Raw genomic sequence first — 22,013 nt, 5'->3', positions numbered from 1 at the left:
GCTTTTGACCCCATTCTTAGAAACATCTTTGAAAGCCAACAGACTCTATTCTCCGCAATCATTAATTTCCACTTTAGTCTTTCTCTTGTGTGCTTTCATCACCCAGAGCCTGGAAGAGTTTGCAAGAGGAAATGATGGTGTTTTGAGGCCGAACCTTCCTCTTATTTCCCTGCCAGCAGTTCTGCTTCTCTCGTTATTAGCAATCTTTCTGGTTTGTGTCGATTTAATTTCTCAAGAAGAAACAGCAAAATATCACTCCAGGAAAGATCAGCAGCAAACATCCAGGGAGGTGATGCTCAGACTGGAGAAGAAAATGAGCCTGAAAGTCCTGCACACGCTCAGTGGGATCTCCTTGCTGGTGTTAATCTCAAATTTAGAAGGTAAACATAGGTTTCTCCATCCTTACTGTACCTGGAAAGGGGAAGGGGGAGGTCTCTGCCCCTCTCTCTCTCTCCTCCTTCCCTGTGCCTTTTCCCTTCTCTTTCCCCTTTCCTCTCCTTCCTCCCTTCCTGTCTGTCTTTCTTGTCTTTGCTCTTTTTTTTCCCCCACCACTTCCAGACAGATTTTAAGTTTAATTTTATCAATTTGATATACCGCCTGTTTCAATTTCTTTAATACCAAAAGGACAGTAACAGAGATAGTTCCCTGATTCAGATACTGGTCCATAGCCTTTCTGGCTTGTTAATGTTCTGTCCTGGTCATAGAAAACAGTGTATTTTACTGCTGTTTTAGCTCTTTTCCCCAAGCATTGGAGTTTTTCTCCGGTTCATTCTTTTGTTTGTGGGTCGTTATGCTCATATTAGCCCTCTCCTCAAGTCACTTCACTGGCTTCCTATCCGTTTCCGCATACAGTTCAAACTCCTCTTATTGACCTATAAGTGCATTCACTCTGCAGCTCCTCAGTACCTCTCCACTCTCATCTCTCCCTACATTCCTCCCAGGGAACTCCGTTCACTCAGTAAATCTCTCTTATCTGCACCCTTCTCCTCCACCGCTAACTCCGTTCCTTTTATCTTGCTGCACCATATACCTGGAATAGACTTCCTGAGCCGGTACGTCAAGCGCCAACTCTGGCCATCTTCAAATCTAAGCTAAAAGCCCACCTTTTTGATGCGGCTTTTAACTCCTAACCCTTATTCACTTGTTCAGAACCCTTATTTTATCATCCTGACTTTAATATTCCCTTATCTCTTGTTTGTCCTGTTTGTCTGTCCTAATTAGATTGCAAGCTCTGTCGCGCAGGGACTGTATTTTCATGTTCAAGTGTACAGTGCTACGTACATCTAGTGGCGCTATAGAAATGATAAGTAGTAGTAGTAGTCTTTGGGATTCCGGAATCTTCATACTCTTTGGGATTCCGCACAGAATCTTGCTACTGCGGGATTCCGGAATCTTGCTACTCTTTGGGATTCCACACAGAATCTTGCTACTCTTTGTCCTTATCCCTTATTTGTCCTGTTTGTCTGTCCTAATTAGATCGCAAGCTCTGTCGAGCAGGGACTGTCTCTTCAAGTGTACAGCGCTGCGTACGTCTAGTAGCGCTTTAGAAGTAATAGTAGTAATTTGGAAATCTGATTTTTCTCTCTCAGTTTTAGAAAATAAGCATCTCTTCTATATTTGTATTTTGCTCTGTACAGGACAAAATGTATTTCGCTTTCTCCTTCTCTTGTACTCCACTGCATGATCAGAAGCATAGCCAGGTTTTGACATCAGGAGGAGCAGACCCTTTGTAAAACAGGTGTCAGTTAAGGGCTGATCTACATAGTCACCATTTCATTCAAAATCCTGTAGGGTTACCCTATGGCTCCAGAAAAAGGAGGACAGATTGAGCCAGTCTGGCTTTTACTTCCATTGTTTGGTTTGGTTGAGTCCCTGTTCGCGGACCCAGTACATTTTAGCATCCTCGCACTCAAGTTTGGTTTGACATTCAGCAGAGGATCTTTTTTACCGACCCCCGAGGAAGACTTTGGACGCCGAAACACGGACCGTGTAGGGTCCCAATAAAACTTTGTCTGGAGCTCTTACTCCTGTGTTTGGGCTGGTCACTTGGACTTGGTTTTCTTCCACCCTTTGTGGAGGGAGCGGACCCCCTCTTTCTCCTTTTTCTGGAGCCCTATGGTAACCCTACTTTTGGGGAAACTGTCGCTCCTCTTGCAACCCCCCTCCCCTAGCTTGTATTGTCTGGTTTCCTGGAGTTTCCAGTTCAGTATTTCAAATTCTTTTTCTAGTTTCTGTTCCCTTATTCTGGAGGTAGGCCAAGCAGAGGGATTCTGTCACGTGCAGACTCTGTGTAGGGACTGATAGCTTCTATTTCCCAGTAGGATACGTAGTGGGGATCCAGGGCCCAGTGTAATATTTGCAGTATTGCCTTTTCTAGGTAAGGTGAGTCCTGGCAGGTAGAGCTATGCTGTCACATTTCCGAGCACCTTCCAGTCACCTCAAAGGAGAATCAGCATGATAGGCTGGTGATGATACTCTGGAAGTACCACATGGACTAAATGGGGTGGAGGGATTGAGGAAGAAAAGCATTAGTTTACTGCAGGGCTGCTGAGAGACTGAATGGGGCCTGGGGCAGGGCCGCTGCCTACCCCACCCCAAATCGTAGTCCGCTGCTGTCCCCTCCAATCACTGCCGCTACCACCCCCACCCCCCACATTGCTGCCGCTGCTGAAATACCTTGGCTAGCGGGGAAGCCAGACTCTACCAGAAGAAGACTGACTGCCTGCCCCTGAGGCTGCTTTTCCTCTCAGGGTTTCAAAACCGAGCATGCGCGCCTGAGAGGAAAAGCAGCAGCTCTGGTGGAAGCTCTGGGTCCTTCCCAGCCTCCAAGGAGGGATCCGGTGCCGGAGTTTTCTCTCTCCTGCTCCTGTCAGGATGCAATCACTCGGGTCCCATCAGGAGTGGGAAAAAGAGAGAGAGAGAGAGACCCCGGCACCAGGCCCCTTTTGGAGGCCCAGGCCCCTCTCAGCGGCCCTGGTTTATTGTGGGGGGGGGTTCTTTCATGTTCTTCTTCTGTCCCATTCTCCAGCTCTGTGCAGAGGGGTTTGCAGTGCCTCCAAAAGCTTGGTGGAAGTCAGCCATCTTAATTGTTCCTGGAACGGGATTTTTTTTCCCCCCTTTCTGTTAAAATAGTTAACAGCTCCCTTTACCCTTCCCTCAGCAGCTCTGAAGGTTGCCTCATCTGCAGTAACCCAACCCCAGCCAGTTTGGGAAGCAGAAGCGAAACCCAGGAATCAACTTTTTAACTTTTTTACAATCTAAAGATAACCCAAGCAGCCTTCAGTTCAGGCTCCTCTTTAGCGTCCATGCTGTATATGTGTAGGCTGCCTTCTTCCTCCCCATCCCACCCCACCCCACCCGTGTTCTCACTCTATGGAAATCCTTGAACCTAACTTTCACCGCTGCAGCTCCTCAAGAGATGCTGAGTACTGACAAACTCTCTTCACTATCTCTTAGGCAGCTCTGGGGTACTATACGGGCAGAGCCCAGGGTTAGTTTTGAGGGCAGGAGCTGGCACTCTATTCCTGTCATTTTAGAGCTATGTGAAATTGGGGTGGGGGGGGGGGGGGGAAGCTTTCAAAGCCCTACCATTGAAATTTTCTTCATGCTTCACACGCCTATCCCACTTTCAGTCTAAGAAGGAATTTTACTGAACAGTTTCTTCCAAGCAGCTTCAAACTAAAGCTCAGAAGACAACGCAAAAGCAAAGGGTTTCCGGGACCCCGGGTTCTTCTTTCCTCTGCTCTGTAGCTTCAATAGTGCATGAATTTCTCTGCAGGACAGATGCAAAGGCTCCTTCTGTACCCCAGATAGGAGGTGATCATTCTGGGGCTGCCACATTTAGTGGGTTCTTTTGATGGAAGGGGGAGGGGAGGAGGGTGGAAAGTGTATAGTGCGACTGGGACAGAGAGACAGGGAAAGCGCTGAGGATCTGGGGAAACGTAAAACTTGAGGCTGCGAGTACTGAGTTTACAGGGGCTACTCTTCTGGTTATCTTTTAAAAAAACAACACACACACATTTTATAAGCAATTAGAATTAGAAACCCTACTTGCAAAGCTCCTCTCCCCACCCCTCGCCTCTACCCACACTCATATAGCCCTAAATGTGACAGTCCTCCAGGGCCCTTCTTTCCCATCCGGGGCCCCAATTTCAGCACTCAGCCCTCTCCGCCTCCAGGACTTTCACCAGTAGGGCAGATTATTGCAAATGTCAGGGGCATCCATCTTGCCACCAGAATTGCATTCCATGGTTGTCTCTCTGCATCAATATTAATGGACAGCCAGCCCAAAATTAACCTTAGAGGAGATTCCTCCACCAATGTTCCCTCTAAGCAGAGCACATGAGCAACTGATTATATATTTTAGGGGCGTCGCTCACAGATTTTACACGGTTGCTGACAGAAATGGTTTTTTGTGCTGTATACAGAAATGCATTGCTAATACAGGCACTCAAAAAATCATAGTTTTTAAAACTTGTTGCTCACACACACACAAAAAAATTTGCACACACCAGGCCACTCCTTAGAGGAAACATTGTCCTCCACCCAAAACTTTGGAAGGGGACAGCAAAGAGATTACCCCCTGCCCCCCAACAGACCCTGCATTCTCCAGAACCAGTCCTAGTTTCAGCACCAACCCCCCCCCCCCCCCCCCAGAACTCATATCCTCACCTCACCCCACAGCTCCAGTGTTCATTCCCCAGGCCAACACTCAGGATCAGATACTCACTGCTCCGCCCATTCCCCCCCCCCCCCCCCCCCCACTCACTGCTTCAACCTTCCCATCCCAGCCTCAGGCACCTATTAAGCAAAGTTACTTATTTGTAATGGAAGTTCTCCGTGGACAGCAGGATAAGTCAGCCCTAAGTTTTCCATCCAGTAGGAGCCATCGGATGACATCACACCTAGATGTGGCTGGTGCATCCTGCTTGTCCTAGGAGAAACTGGGATTCAGGACAATATTGGCACATGTATCTGAGGGTGAGAGGAAGCAAGAAGCAACCAGTTTAGTACTGTGACCTACATGATGGGGGAGGAGAACCCCTCTGATGAAGGATCACTTGCACAGCTCAAGCAACCTAAGACTCATCTCACTGGCTCCATGTGATTGCAGGGATCTAAAGAGATAGGTGTCCCTCCCCCTCTGAAGTGTGAAGGAGACACATTTGACAGGGTCTTTCTATCCTGCCCCTTTCATTCCGAGAAACCTCTCTCATGGGCAGAGGATCAGAAGCAAACGCAGGCGCTAGTGGCTATCAGCGTCATACTGGCACCTGCGTTTGCTACAATCCCATGATCAGAGCCCCTGAGCACGTGAAACAACAAGTTCACGGGCTCTGAACGCAACTAGCATGCAAATGCATGTAAAACAGGACTCTTAGTGCAAATAGCATGCAAATGCATGTAAAACAGGACTCTTAGTGCAAATAGCATGCAAATGCATGCTAAATGTTTTCCTCCCCAATGATCAGCGAGTAGCGCGCCAAACCCTATGCCAGCTTGGACCTGGCATTAGGGTTGAATGCTGAGCCCTGTTCAGCATGCATTTGCATGCTAGCAGGTCTCCTATTCCTCCCAATGCAGCAGCCCCCCCCCCTACAGAAGCAGGAAGTCCAACCCAAGCCTCCCCCAGCAACAAGGGGGCTGGAGGTCCGCTGGATCTCCAGTCCCCCTGACCCCCCCCCCAACACAGGCTCAAGGGGCTGGATATCCAGTGGGTCTCCAGCCCCCTTAACAACCCTAGCATACCCTGAAATGGAGCCCTGGTGGCCCAGTGGGCCACGAGTCAACCCCCCCCAACCTTGCGGTCTAGTGGCCCTCAAACCCTACCTTTGTTGGAGGGAGGTGGCCTCCCTACTCTTCCATCGGCGCTGCCTCAAAAATGGCATCCTGGGATGCGCTGGGCTTCACACTATATAAGGGAGAAACTTGTGTCGGGGGGGGGGGAGGGCTCTGTGTTGCTTGGCATGGGGTCTGGTGGTCTCATGGACCTCCAGCCCCTGTGTTTGACAGGTCTGGGCTTTTGACAGCCCGGACCTGTCAAACAAGTGCGGGAGGATGCGCTGAGGCACAGTTCTCTCGCACTTTACCCTATGATCAGAGATAATAGCGTGCTTAAATTTGCATGCTATTATCTCTGATCATAGGGGTTCCAGCGCTATTTTTAGAGCGCTGTTGGGAACAGTGCAGGGCTTTCGATCATCTGCCCATCAGCCAGTATAGTTACCTGTCCCTGGCAATGCCAGGACATCTGGCACTGGGTTATGCAGCTGTGAGCTGAACAGCAGATGTGAATGAACTGCAGCGGAAAGAGTGTTCAGATTGGGGGGGGGCAGTGTGAGAAGGAAAAGGACTGGGGCTGTTTTGGGGGGCGAGGGTGGATCATCCTTGAAGTTGTTGCCATTGGGTGGACTCCCCCCCCCCCCCCCCCCTGGTGACTCAGCTCACTGTCCATTAATAAGGACACAGATACAGGCCATGGTATAGACTGTCACCCCCGGGAAGTAAACACCAGTAAATTAAATACATACAACATTTCTATTTATAATGTAAAATATGTATTTCTCATTCCGGAATTGGTGATCGCCATTACAGAACAATGTAAGCCACACTGAGCCTGCAAAAAGGTGGGAAAATGTGGGATACAAATTCTACAAATAAATAAATAAAATAGTTATAACCTACTGTCTCTGCTTCCAGTCTCTGCCCAGCATCCCAGGTTCGATGTGTTTCAGCCGGAGTCAGTCTCAGCTGTGGTGGGGGAGTCCGTCACCCTTCCCTGCTCCTTCTCCTACCCCAGGGACTTTGGGCCCATCCGGAATGTGAACGTGTACTGGAGAATTAACACCTTCCACGGAGATTTTATCTACAGTCACACTGAGGAATCCACCCGTCAGGATTACAGGGGACGGATCTTCCTGGACGGGGACCCACTGAGGGAAAACACAGCCTCTATCAGAATAACAGACCTGAGGGAGACAGACAGTGAAAGGTACTTCTGCCGAGTGAAAGTGATAGGAAGCGGTGGAAGAACTGAACAGTGGCAAAACTTCTCAGGGACTGCGCTCAGAGTGTCAGGTAAAGTGGGAGAAATTTCATTCTACCTTTAAGAAGAATCTTAATTACTGTGAAATCAGTCCCATGCAGTGAGGAGCTGGAGAGATCTGATCCTTTCATATATAAACTACCCCCTCCCTCCCCAGTCTCCTCCTCCTCCTCTCCAAAGTTAAGCTTCTCAATTTCAGTGGCAGTGTCCAAGGGATATGTTGGGCAGGTACCATTTCCTCTTCTGCTGGTCAATTCTCAGAACACCTGCAGTAGAGTCAACAGTGCACAGGAAAATAGCTCTCCAATGCTCAAAGGATATGCTATTCAAATTATTTGCAGGCTGTAATAGGGAAAGAAAGTGGGGAGGAAGAGTTTTGCAGTAAGTACAGCTCTTGTGTGCTCGGGCAAACCCAACCTGGAACCACACATCAGTGCCGCTCTTCTGCACCTTTAAATATAAGCCTTTGAATTTTTTTTTAATTGAGTAAAGTGGTGTGGTAGCCCTGTTAGTCCACTATTAAAGGAAATAAATAGAAATAAATCAAAACACAGAAAAGAAAATAACACGATTCCTTTTTTATTGGATTAACTTAATACATCTTTTGATTAGCTTTCGAAGATAACTTATACCAACATAGTAAATGACGGCAGATAATGGCCTGAATGGTCCATCCAGTCTGCCCAACAAGATAAACTCATTTTTCATGGTATGTGATACTTTATACCCAAGTTTGATTTGTCCTTGCCTTTCTCAGGGCATAGACCGTAGAAGTCTGCCCAGCACTGTTCTTGTACTAAAAGTTCTGAAGATTCTGGAATCCTAAAGAGTTACAAGATTCCAGAATCCCAATTAGTAGCAACATTCCATGTAGAACCCCAAAGAGTAACACAGTAACATAGTACATGATGGCAGATAAAGACCTGAACGGTCCATCCAGTCTGCCCAACAAGATAAACTCATTTTACATGGTATGTGATACATTATACCCAAGTTTCATTTGTCCTTGCCTTTCTCAGGGCACAGACTGTAGAAGTCTGTCCAGTACTGTTCTTGTACTAAGTTCTGAAGCTAACATCGAAGCACCTTAAAATTTACGCTCCAGCCCATCCATATCTATTCAGTCACGATCAGGGCATAGACCGTAGAAGTCTGCCCAGCATTGTTCTTGTACTAAAAGTTCTGAAGATTCTGGAATCCTAAAGAGTTACAAGATTCCAGAATCCCAATTAGTAGCAACATTCCATGTAGAACCCCAAAGAGTAACATAGTACATGATGGCAGATAAAGACCTGAACGGTCCATCCAGTCTACCCAACAAGATAAACTCATTTTACATGGTATGTGATACATTATACCCAAGTTTCATTTGTCCTTGCCTTTCTCAGGGCACAGACTGTAGAAGTCTACCCAGTACTGTTCTTATACTAAGTTCTGAAGCTAATGTCGAAGCCCCTTAAAATTTACACTCCAGCCCACCCTATCTATTCAGTCATGATCAGGGCGTAGACCGTAGAAGTCTGCCCAGCACTGTACTAAAAGTTCTGAAGATTCTGGAATCCTAAAGAGTTAGAAGATTCCAGAATCCCAATTAGTAGCAACATTCCATGTAGAACCCCAAAGAGTAACGTGGAGGGGCATAATCGAACGCGAACGCCTATCTCCATGGGCGTCTATGTCCGAAAACGGGTACATGAAGAGGCGGGACAGACCGTATTTTCGAAAAAATGGACGTTTTTCAGCTGGGCGTTGTTTTTTTTAGCGATAAGGGAAACTAAAAACGCCCAGCTCAAAAACATCCTAATCTGAGCCATTTGGTCATGGGAGGGGCCAGGATTCATAGTACACTCGCCCCCCTGACATGCCAGGACACCAACTGGGCACCCTAGAGGTCAGTGCGGTAGACTTCAGACAACGCTCCCACATGCATAGCTCCCTTACCATGGGTGCTGAGCACCCAACCCCCCTCCCCCAAAACCCCCTCCCCACAAATGTACAACACTACCATAGCTCTTAGGGGTGAAGGGGGCACCTACATGTGGGTACAATGGGGTTTGGAGGCCTCTCATTTACCAGCACAAGTGTTACAGGTAGGGGGGATGGGCCTGGGTCCACCTGGCTGAAGTGCACTGCGGTACGCACTAAAAGTGCTCCGGGGACCTGCATACACGCAGGCCTCTAGGACTTGTTGCTGCTGTATAACATTGGCACACCAGTTGACACCTGAAGACTAATCTCTCCGAAAACGTCCTTTATTGGAATAAGCACGCTTACTCACAGTTAACTGCAGATCAGAGGTTGTGCCCCACTGGCAACGAGTCTCCCTGGTACTGAGATGAGCAGTAGGTCAGAGCTGGCAGAATGTTGTACAATGCCCTCTTTCAGCCACATTCAAGGGAAGAACTAAGTTCTATAACGTGGCTAACACGTGAAAGGGATCTAAAGCTGGCTTACAAAAATGGCCACTACCTCATGGACTACCGGAAACAAAACAGGGCACACCCTGACCCAGTAAGCAGGGGGGAAAGCACCATGGGAGTAGAGCCTACCAACATTGTGAGCATTTGCCACAAGCTACTGGAATCACGGAGCCCAATACCCTACACCCACCACAATGCATTGCTGATGTGACTCTGCAGTGCGCATAACAGAAAAGGTGTCACACTCACCCGAGAGCCACATCAGAACCAGGGAAAGGCTGTCACAGGATAGAACGCATTCTGCTGTCATGGAGGTGGGTACGGCATTTGAGGCTGGCATAAAGGCTGGAAAAAAAGTTTTTAAAGTGGGATTTTTTTGGTGGGAGGGGGTTAGTGACCACTGGGGGAGTCCGGGGAGGTCATCCCCGATTCCCTCAAGTGGTCATCTGGTCAGTTGGGGCATTTTTTTGGGACTTGTTCGTGAAAAAAAGGGTCCACAAAAAGTGACCCAAAATCGCGGTAAAAACGCCTTTTTTTCCGATTATCAGCTAAAGACACCCATCTCTCCTCGGCCGATAACCACGCCCCAGTTCCGTCTTCACCACGCCTCCGACACGCCCCTGTCAACTTTACCCGTTTCCGCGATGGATTGCAGTTGGACACGCCCAAAATCGGCTTTCGATTATACCGATTTGGGCACCCACGGGAGAAAGACACCCATCTCCCGATTTGGGTCGCAATATAGGCGTTTTTCTCTTTCAATTATAAGCTGGATAGTAACATAGTAAATGCTGGCAGATAAAGACCTGTACAATCCACCCAGTCTGCCCAACAAGATAAACTCAGTTTACATGGTATGTGATACTTTATACCCGAGTTTGATTTGTCCTTGCCTTTCTCAGGGCACAGACCGCAGAAGTCTGCCCAGCACTGTTCTTGTACTAAGTTCTGAAGCTAACATCGAAGCCCCTTAAAGTTTACGCTCCAGCCCATCCATATCTATTCAGTCACGATCAGGGCGTAGACCATAGAAGTCTGCCCAGCATTGTTCTTGTACTAAAAGTTCTGAAGATTCTGGAATCCTAAAGAGTTACAAGATTCCAGAATCCCAATTAGTAGCAACATTCCATGTAGAACCCCAAAGAGTAACATAGTAAATGACGGCAGATAAAGACCTGAACTGTCCATCCAGTCTGCCCAACAAGATAAACTCATTTACATGGTATGTGATACTTTATACCAGAGTTTGATTTGTCCTTACCATTCTCAGGTCACAGACCGTAGAAGTCTACCCAGTACTGTTCTTGTACTAAGTTCTGAAGCTAACGTCTTGAAGCCCCCTAAAATTTACACTCCAGCCCATCCCTATCTATTCAGTCAGCCTGCATATAACTTTTCTTCTTCAGTTCGGAAATAAGCAAATGTTGCAAATATCAGAATATATAAGTGAAACAAAAGCATTCCAATGACAGGTCTCGCAGGAAGAGGGTGGAGTGGGTTAGGGTAAGGGCGTAGCCAGACTTAGGCAGGAGGGGGGTCCAGAGCCCAAGGTGAGGGGGCACATTTTAGCCCCCCCCCCCCGGTGGCACCGACCCCCCCCCCCCACCATTGCCGACTTTGCTCCCCCCTGCCACCGACCCGCTCGACGCCCCCTCCCGCTGCCAACCCGCCATCGCCTACCTTTGCTGGCAGGGGACTCCAATCCCCACCAGCTGAGGTCCTCTTCTTCTCGCAAAAGGCTTCCTTCTGTTTCTGACGTCCTGTGTCCTGCATCAGAAACAGAAGGAAGCCTTTTGCAGGAAGAAGAGGACCTCGGCTGGTGGGGGTTGGGGTCCCCCACTAGCAAAGGCAGGCGACGTCGATGGCGGGTTGGTGGTGGGAGGGGGGGGGGGGTCAGGCGGGTTGTCGGCAGGGGGTCCAGGGGCACATCTATGGGGCCCCGGCCCCCCCCCCCAGGCCCCACATAGCTACGCCACTGGTTAGGTGAGAAACAGGGAGGACTGGGTGGATGAGAGACAGAGAGAGATGGATGGCAGATAAGAGAGTGACAAAGCAGTAGAATTTTATGGTTTATAGTGGGATAGAAAACCCAGATCTTAAGATGTGTGCAGAGGGATTATGAGGTGTCATCTTCCCCCTTAAAACTAGCCCTACCTTCCCCCCCAGCAGCTCCTGCCACCTCTTCTGAGTTAGGCTTGTGATGTAGCCTGTTTGCTTAATTCCTGCCAGGTTCCTCCTGCTCTTTTATTGCCTCATTTGCCATCATCATATTAATTCCAGCCCTTGACTGGAGGGCCGCACACCAGGGCTCCTTCTGTAATCCTGAAATTATGGACTCTAAATCCAGGATCTAGGTATCACCTATGAGGTTATCTTGTTGGGCAGACAGGATGGACCCTGCAGGTCTTTATCTGCTGTCATCTACTATGTTACCTTATCTTTGCATAATGACTCTGACTTTCTTTACCTGGGGGGGGGGGGGGGCTGTGGATTCTGTCTCTGTGGAGTCTCCGCCCAGTCCCAGCCAATCTGCCACTGAGTCACATGAGTGTTTCTGGTTTACATACAAATACATGCCCTCAACCAGCTACCCCTCCACCATCATTTTATTCATCTAAGTGAGAACCTGGTGCTCTTCTACCTTCTACCAGAGAAGGGCGACTAAAATGATAGCGGGGATGGGACGACTTCCCTATGAAGAAAGATTATGGAGGCTAGGGCTATTCAGCTTGGAGAAGAGACGGCTGAGGGGAGACATGATAGAGGTATATAAAATAATGAGTGGAGTGGAACAGGTGGATGTGAAGCGTCTGTTCATGCTTTCCAAAAATACTAGGACTAGGGGGCATGCGATGAAACTACAGTGTAGTAAATTTAAAACAAATTGGAGAAACTTTTTCTTCACCCAACGTATAATTAAACTCTGGAATTTGTTGCCGGAGAAAGTGGTGAAGGCGGTTAGCTTAGCAGAGTTTAAAAAGGGGTTGCACGGTTTCCTAAAGGACAAGTCCATAAACCACTACTAAATGGACTTGGGAAAAATCCACAATTCCAGGAATAACATGTATAGAATGTTTGTACGTTTGGGAAGCTTGCCAGGTGCCCTTGGCCTGGATTGGCCGCTGTCGTGGACAGGATGCTGGGCTCAATGAACCCTTGGTCTTTTCCCAGTATGGCATTACTTATGTACTTCTCTAAATTTCTTCATTGTCACTTCCCCCCCCCCCCCCCCCCCCCATGGACAGCAATGCAAACATCGACTGCGATAGTGACTTCAGGACCGGTTATGGAAGGTAGAAACAGGACAGTGGACGTGGATGGAAGACCCAGAAGCATGTGGCGACTCCACAGAACAGATGTGATCATACTTACCACAGTGACCTCAGCTTTGAAACTCGGGATCTGCCTGGCTGTGGCGCTCTGTTTCTACTGGCGCAGAAGCGATAAACCAATGCACCTGTGAACCCCCGGCATGACATTCATGTGCTGCAGAGCCAAAGAGCTATGCAGTCCCATGTCAGACACACATCCGGGGATCTGATTCATTAAAGACTAATCATAGGACAGAATCGGTCAATGTAAATATTTCACAGCTGAGCCTTCTGCCATAATGTTAAGTACATTGGCAGCGGATCTTGAAAAAGCTAAGTTCACTTTATAATTGAAATTATGCTTAAATTTAATTAGGAATCATTTGATAAGATATTGATTGATAAAACGTTGACTGACGTGGACACGACTCCACGTGAAAAGACTCACTGCTGAGGTAATTTAAATCTAATGTAGTAACATAACATAACATAGTAGATGACGGCAGAAAAAGACCTGCATGGTCCATCCAGTCTGCCCAACAAGATAAACTCATATGTGCTTCTTTTTGTGTATACCCTACCTTGATTTGTACCTGTCCTCTTCAGGGAATAGACCATATAAGTCTGCCCAGCACTATCCCCGCCTCCCAACCACCAGCCCCACCTCCCACCACCGGCTCTGGTACGGACCGTATAAGTCTGACCAGCATTATCCCCGCTCCCAACCACCAGCCCCGCCTCCCACCACCGGCTCTGGCACAGACCGTATAAGTCTGCCCAGCACTATCCCCGCCTCCAAACCACCAGTCCCGCCTCCCACCATCGGCTCTGGCACAAACCGTATAAGTCTGCCCAGCACTATCCCCGCCTCCCAACCACCAGCCCGCCTCACACCACCGGCTCTGGCACAGACCGTATAAGTCTGCCCAGCACTATCCCCGCCTCCCAACCACCAGCCCCAATAGCAGTGGCGTAGCTAAGGGTGGGCCTGGGTGGGCACAGGCCCACCCAGTCAGCAGCCCATGAGGCCCCCAAAGCTCGTCAGTGGCGGCGCCTGACTACTCTCTCTCCCTCTTCTCCACTCGTGGCCTGGCATCTGCCCGTCTCTCTCTGGAATCCCCCCTCCCGGTCTACCTCAGAGCTGGCATCCTATGGGCATCCTGCACCAGCCCTGCAGGCTTCTCTCTATCATGTTCTGCCCTCAATGATGTCACTTCTTGTTTCTATGGCGGGAATGTAGTAGAGAGAAGCCTGCAGAGCCAGCGCAGGTTGCCTATAGGAATTGCGACAGGCAACGGCTCTAAGTTAGGACCGGGGGAGGGGGTTCAGAGAGAAACAGGCAGACGTCGGGTCATTAAAAAAAAACTATATTGTATGTATGTACAGGGATAGGAGTGGGGGTGGGAAGGTCCCATCCAGGTTAACTCTGTGCCCACCCAAAATGGCAGGTCTGCCTACGCCCCTGTAGTTTGGTGGAACGCTGAGCGTTATATTTATTTGATGTGTGGCTCCTGAGCAAAAGAGAGAGTCACTGACGTATTTAAAGGATATTGTTAAGAACAAGTTGCAGATGCCAACCACCCCTCCTCCCCCAAGTCTTTTCACCGTCAGAGAGGTGAAAAGCACACGGTACAGATGGTTATATTTCTAAGCACATCCCGAGAGATAAGAAAGAGAAATGCTTCTACTAGGGATGTGCATTCATTTGAAATGAGATTTCCCATGTCATTTTGTGGTATAGTTGGCCCAAAATGAGAGGGAAAAAAGTGAACATGTCAGCTTTTCCCTGTGGTCTTCATAGTCAGCTCTCGTTTGCAGTAGTGTGCCGTAGTCACAAAGACTTTGGAAAGAGTGCCCGGTCTTTGGGACTAGGGTGAACGCTACTGAGAGTGTGAACTAATAAAAATATTGCTCCAGGAATGAAAAATGTATTTCAAAAATGAAAATTTGCATAAGTCACTTCCCAAGATGCAAGGGACTGAAATATAAATCAACATAGGTGCCCAGTTTCTCCTACATATGCACCCAGCTCTGAAATGCGCTACCAAAAGACCTTAAAGCCACGAACACTCATCTAAACTTCCGAAAAAACCGAAAGACTCACCTCTTCAGAAAGGCGTACCCTGTAGAACCGACCTAAACATCAAATAATGAAACACAACAATTAAACTAAGAAACGGACAACGCTCAATGACTTTCCATATGACCCCCATTCTTGTAAACTGCATGGGACAATCCACACCAATTCTAATTCATTGTATTTCTACTCTGTATTTGTCCACCGGAGTCTGTACTCACCTCTCCGGAACTTTGTAAGCCACGCTGAGCCTACTAATATGCGGGGAAAATGTGGGATACAAATGTAACAAAAATAAAAACAAATCAATAAAACAATATAGCCAATGATACAGACTGAAAATGTTGGTTTCACACTCTAGGTATCCTTCCTCTGCAGAAAGTAGTCCATTTCTTTCTCCGGTGTTTTTAGGACTTGCTGTGCCCTGCTGCATTGGCACATTTATTTCCCTCCATATCCAGTTAAGCTTCACCTGTTCACCTACCAGTGCCCTCACTCTGTTGTTCCTCACAAGCTCTCCTCCCTGCACCCCTCCTCATGATCTCTATTCACTGTTACCCCTCATGTGCACCTGGATTTAACCAGTGAAGTTGAGCTGCAAGAGAAACACAGACTTATGGAAAAGACAGGGTCCTGATCTCTGGAGTTTACAGTCTTCTCGAGACACACAGACAAGAAATGTCCAGAATTTGATCACCAAAAACTAAGACCTTGACCTGAGAGGATCAGCTTCAGGATGCAAAAGCTGCCTCCAAATGGTGGGATTTTAGGCCTGCGTTTATTTGGGCCACATTGAGCAAAAGGTTTCTCTGTCTTCTAAAATCTCTAGAAAGAAATGAGCAATGAGGAAATAGCAGCATTTCAGAGACTGCTTAAATATTCTTCCAGCTGAAGAAGTAAGGAGTTACAAGCAAGAACAAAATACACAATGAAATAGAATTTTATTTAGCACATTTATAAAATGTTTTCCAGTCTTAAAACAAGTTAGCTATGTTCAGTGTTGATTCTCCAGCAGAACCAGGAATAAAGTTAAAAGTAACCTTAAAAGGTTGGGTTTATAATAGATCACTTGACAACTGGCTACAGCTACCCATGTCAGGTTTCTTTATGTGGTAAAATTCTAGCTAAGAAAAGCAGAAGTGGGTTGGGGGGAGAGAAAACAGATAAAAAGCAGAATGGGCAGACTTATACGGTCTGTGCCAGAGCTGGTGGTGGGAGGCGGGGCTGGTGGTTGGGAGGCGGGGATAGTGCTGGGCAGACTTATATGGTCTGTGCCCTGAAGAGGACAGGTACAAATCAAGGTAAGGTATACACATATGAGTTTATCTTGTTGGGCAGACTGGATGGACCTTGCAGGTCTTTTTCTGCCGTCATCTATTATGTTACTATATTATCCAAGAACAGACAGTGATGACAATGGAGGAATAGGGAGGGAGCCCTAGGGCTGATTTGTTCTGAGGAGGGCAGGTGCCTTGGAGGGGAGGGGAGGCACATCTCTGCTACTCTTTGACAAGGACTAGAAACAAGACATAAGGACACTGTCTCTCACCATCTAAAACAGCATAGCCTCATCTTTGGGGTGGGGGGCTTCATATACACCCCTTTGTCTTGAGAGGAAAGAGAGATCGTAGGAAGAATTATACTGTTTCAAGGGTCTATGTGGTCCCAGAACATAGGCAACTGTGATACCCTGTCCCAGACCCTTAATACTCTGAACACGAATTAATAAGTAACACAATCACTTTGCATTAAGTGGGAACAGCTTGGTCACGGCTTTATTAGAAGACATAACTGTATATAATACAGACAATCAAGAACAGGATACCCGAGCCACACTGTAAGCTCTTAAAAAGCTACAATGAAAGCGCCCAGGCCACCGCCATAACAAAGACTGACAAAGGTGCTATATGCAGTACACAAGACGCTCCCGCCGCCCAGCAAGGTGCATCCAACCCGGTTGCAGTGTAAGCAGATAAGACAGAACAACAGGAGTCAGATAGAAAATACGAGTGACTAACACAAGGAAAATTGCACATGAACTCATAAAAGGTACATGAAAACGATTCCAGCTAGGGAAGGATAAACATTTGCAACTGGTGTTAGTCTTTGTGCATGCATGACTATCTAGTTAGTTGCTTCTTCCACCAACAGTTTGGAAGAAGAGTCAGATTTTCACCTGCTTCCTGAAGTAGAGATAGGCTTCACTTCTTAGAGTACATTCCAGAGCGTGGAGGCTGCTCCAGAGAAGGCTCATTGGTGGGTGTCAAATCGAGTGATGTCCTTTGGAAGGGTCTGGTTTGGATATTCCTTGGGAGGACCTTAGGACCCCGGAGGACCATAGAAAGAGATTCTGTTCTTATCTGTCTTATCTGCTTACAAGATGTTGTAATGAGTATTGTGTTGTATTACTTAAAAAAAAAAAAAAAAAAGAGGTAAGTTCCTAATAAATAAGGCAGAAAAGCATTTCATTTTTCTGAGAAAGCAGAATGAAAGAAGCATCTCCAAAAAGGCAGCAGAATCCCTCCTCTCAGTACCCTTCTCCACCACTGCCAATTCCAGGCTCTGCTCATTCTGTCTCGCCTCACCCTATGCTTGGAATAAACTTCCTGAGCTCTTACGCCAAGCCCCCTCCCTACCCATCTTCAAATCCTTGCTCAAAGCCCACCTCTTCAATGTTGCTTTCGGCACCTAACCTTTAGACCTTTCAGGAAATCTAGACTGCCCCTATTTGACTGACTGTACATTTGTCCTTTAGATTGTAAGCTCCTTTGAGCAGGGACTGTCCTTCTATGTTAAATTGTACAGCGCTGCGTAACCCTAGTAGCGCTTTAGAAATGTCAAGTAGTAGTAGTAGTAGTAGTTGCAGTGAACCCATCTGCACCAAAGTCTAACTTGATGAATTAGCGCTCTTCCAATCACTCAGGCTCGGGTATTCCCGCCCTCCAAGCTGCCACATGTGTAATATAATGTAAACAATAAATAGAGCAAGGGGTGGGTGGGAGGGCAGGCTGCTCCTGTTCGTGTCCTCAGGGAAGAAAGAGGGAGCGTGCAGTAATTCTGTGGGCTTTAAGCCCATGGTTCCAGCCCCTCCTTCCCTGCAGGGAGCCCCTCGTGGTGCAAAAACTCCCTTCCGGTCACCATGGCTCCCCACCTATCGCAGCTCGCCCTCCCCCTCACAGCTGAGGCGTGGTTGCACGGTGCCATGTCATGGGCGTGTTTCAAGGGTCCATGTGGGCATAAACCCTCCTCTGAGTAACTAAGAATGTCCTTGGAGTCATCCTCTCTCCATCTCAGATCAAGACCCCTTTCCTTGAATTTCCTTTTGCTATGGAAAATGTTGTCTTCCTGCACTTTTCCGAAGCTTCTCAGATATCTGAATGTTTCTGTCATAAAGCACCCCCACCTCTCCTTTCCTCCAGCAACCTCACTGTAGAGTTTAAGTATCTCCATATAGGGTCTGTGTTGCAGACATTGGCCGTTTTCTGAATCGCTTGCATTCTCTCAGGGTCCAGCCTCCAGAACTAAGCACGGTACTCTATATAGCTGTGTTACCTCTGTGATACATTGTAACACACTTTGCACTGTCTCTGTGATACTTTGTAACATACTTTGTATTGTATCCGTGATACTTTGTATCATACTCTGTAAGCCGCACTGAACCTGCTATCGAGCGGGAAAGAGCGGGGTATAAATGCTACAAATAAATAAATAAATAAATAAAGGTGAAAGAAGATTTAGATCTAATGCTTGTTAGCAATATGGTTTTATTTATTGAGATTTATTTATTGGGATTTATTAACCGCCTTTATGAAGAGATTCACCCAAGACAATGTACAGCAGGTACAGTTTAACATCAACCTTACCATTTTGTTAACAGCATAACAATAGTGAAATAACCAAAAGTAAATATAAATGCAATAAATGAGGTAAACCTGAAAACAATAAATTGAAACCTAATAATAGAACTACCGTGAAACAGTATCAAAAATATACACATTAGACAGCACTGGAATTCAAATACCAGAGATATAACACAATGCTAGCGTAATATTAATGATACACCTAATAAGAGGCATTAGAACGTTCAACTAACATAGATCTGATGCTAAAGACTTTCTACAATATAGCTTACCATGTAGCTGAGGGACCAAGAGCAGATATGTGATGGGAACACGATGAGTGGTACAGAGTCGGTTGGGATCATTTGGTGGTTAGCTAAACTCAAGGCAAGTTCTTTGTATAGTTAAGCAAGAGATAAGGAACTGATCTAAGTTCCAGTGTGTGTAGCAAGCTAGTCCAGGTGCAGAATGGGTGTATAGTCAGTCACCCTATGTATTAAAGGCTTGGGTGAAGAGTCAAGCTTTCACCTGCTTCCTGAAGTAGAGGTAGTCTCGAGTTGTACGCAGCCCTCTGGGAGTAAATTCCAGAACGTGGGGGCTACTCCTGAGAAGGCTTGTTGGTGGGTATCACATCGTATGATTTCTTTTGATGAGGGTACAGATATTGATGATCTTTGAGAGGACCTTAGTCTTAAAGATGTGTAAAGGGCTAACTTATTCTTTAAGTACTCTAGCCCATTTTGTCTGAGGGCCTTGAAAATCAAACACAAAGTGTTAAATTTAGCCCTGTAAGGCTCTGGTAGCCAGTGTAGTTTTTGCAGGAAGGGTGTGATGGGGTCACCCCACTTGCAGCCTTCTGTCAGTCGCGCTGCAGCATTCTGAATTAGTTGGAGCTGATACAATCTCTTTTTGGTTTGGCCAGTGTACAGGGCATTCCAGTAGGCTAGTCATGATGTTATCATGGCATGGACCACTGTGGTCAGACTTGTCCTGTCAACATATGGCGAGAGATTTCATAGCTGATGTAGCTGATAGAGACAATTTTTGAAGGTTGTTGAAGGCGCTGATTTATCAACTAAACATATTCTATAGACTGCGCCTAAACCTAGGTGCCAATTAAAGAATATGCTTAGTTGGCGCTTATTTCAGTGCTGATTTTTTAAGGCACCACATGTAGAATCTCCCCTTAGACAGACAGTACCACTGTGATCACAGGCAATATTCAATTAAGTGCTGCTGAACATTGGCGGGTGGCCAGCTCAGTGGGATTTAACTGGACAGAAGCTTCTTCTGCCAGGGTAAACCGTTTTGAATATTGAGCTCACAGTTTTTAAAGGTTGTTTGAATTTGTGGGATCAAAGTAAGTGATGAGCTTAGCAGAATCCCGAGATTCTTTATGTCATAGTAGGGGAAGTTCTTACTTTCTAACTGGTCTTTTGAAGTCAGATTTCTGTCCACTGTTTGGAACCCACTTGGGTTCAGGCAGAGTTTGTTGGGTTTTTAGCCCATTCCTGAGTAGCTGTTAGATAGACAGTCAGTTTACCCAAAGTACATGAGCATTTATAAATGAATTAGGTTAATGCCATTTGGGTGTTGGTTGTTGACTTGAGTTGAGGTCGTAATTCTAAACATGCTGATTCTGTTCCGGTTTTGCTTTCGCGTCACGCATGGATTTGCAGTTCTGATTTTCCCATGATTAAAAACATACAGACTGCTGCGGTCTAAATATTGACCCGTTAGATTGCAGGTCCTCTGGGTTCAAAGAGATACTTACTATACCCTGAACGTAACTCAGCTTAAGCTACAACTGAAGAAGGAATGAGCTGCCTGAACCCTAATGCACAGTAAGGAATGTCTTGAAGACTCAAATTCTCCACACCGCAAAGAGACTGAAAAACTCAGAAATTTCTACTTCAGTTGTCCTCTAGCAGGCATTCATGACCTCATCTAGTATGAGAAAAGAAATCAAACTGTGTACAAGAGGAAGTGATGGTGTTGTGTGGGCCAACCTTCCTCTTCCAGTTCCTTATCACCAGATCAGTTTTTACTAAACAAGATATCTGGAATCACCAGGTCTACTTCTCTCTTTCAGTGGTAATGTTACTGGTTAGTGTCAATTTAATTTCTAGAGAAGCAAGAGTAAGATATCACTCCAGGAACGAACAGCAGGAAAAAAAATCCAGGGATAATACAGAGGATGCTCAGAATGGAGAAGAGAATGAGCTGGAACGTGCTGAAGTCGCTGGGTGAGCTCTCCCTGCTGGTGTTAATCTCAAGCTTAGAAGGTAACCACAGGATCCCCCACCCTTTCTGTACCTGGGGTTGAGCGTGGGTCAAGTTTACCTGCATGTCTATGTTTTTCTCCCCCCCCCCCCCCCCCCCCCACTACTGTTTCTGCTCCTGTCTTTCCTCTTCCTTCCTGGTGTGTTTTTCCCTGATGTGTCTCTGCATTTTTCTCTCCTCCCCTTCCAGATGTCTCTGATACCAGGACAGTAATATCTGGTTTACTGGAGTTTCCAGTTCAGTATTTCTAGTTTCTGGTCCTTTATTCTGGAGGGATGGACAAACCATGCAGTCTCTGTGTAGGGTAATAAGCTGATATGCTAATTAGATAATGATTTTCTGGTTAGAGATTGTGGCTTTTCTCATCTGTTTGGGGTATGAATTTGTCTTTATGTGGTCCCAAAACAAAGATAAATTTCTTATGAAAGTTTTGCTGGCAATATAAGAGAAGATGACAAATTCTGGGGAAATATTGCAATTCATTGATTGCAATTTATTCATAATATAAAAATAGATGTACCTTGGTATGGCAACATTTCATAGCAGCAAAATATTATCGCAGTACTGATCACAACAGTGACAGATAGCAACTTATTAGCATAAATAATGGTTCTCTTATCTACACCCTTCTCCTCCACCGCTAACTCCAGACTCCGTTCCTTTTATCTTGCTGCACCATAAAGGTGGAAGGAGCACACATCTGATTGGGTCTTTCTGTCCTGCTCCTTTCACTCTTCCAACATGCCCAGAAACCTCCCTCAGCCAAGATTAGTGACCTATCCCTGGCACTGCCAGCACTCCTGAGAAATTGGGCTGCCATGCACTTTGCAGGTAGTAACATAGTAAATGACGGCAGATAAAGACCTTATGGTCCATCCAGTCTGCCCAACAAGATAAACTCATTCTACATGGTATGTGATACTTTATACCTGAGTTTGATTTGTCCTTGCCTTTCTCAGGGCACAGACCGTAGAAGTCTGCCCAGCACTGTTCTTGTACTAAAAGTTCTGAAGATTCTGGAATCCTAAAGAGTTACAA

General features: G+C 46.6%; 1 protein-coding gene across 1 annotated transcript in view; it reads left to right on the top strand.

The window, feature by feature from the left end:
* The first annotated feature begins 218 nt into the window (after window positions 1-218).
* Window positions 219-22,013, top strand: part of LOC115458336 — a 29,181-nt gene continuing 7,386 nt past the window's right edge. The window contains exons 1-2 of the mRNA XM_030188225.1: window positions 219-380; window positions 6,700-7,077. Of these exons, the coding sequence (XP_030044085.1) occupies window positions 293-380; window positions 6,700-7,077 (466 nt within the window). The 5' untranslated portion in view covers window positions 219-292. The remainder of the gene's footprint in view (window positions 381-6,699; window positions 7,078-22,013) is intronic.

The sequence above is a fragment of the Microcaecilia unicolor genome, chromosome 14, assembly GCF_901765095.1.
Source record: "Microcaecilia unicolor chromosome 14, aMicUni1.1, whole genome shotgun sequence".
Taxonomy (NCBI): Eukaryota; Metazoa; Chordata; class Amphibia; order Gymnophiona; family Siphonopidae; genus Microcaecilia; species Microcaecilia unicolor.
This window is presented reverse-complemented; position numbering and strand designations above follow the sequence as displayed.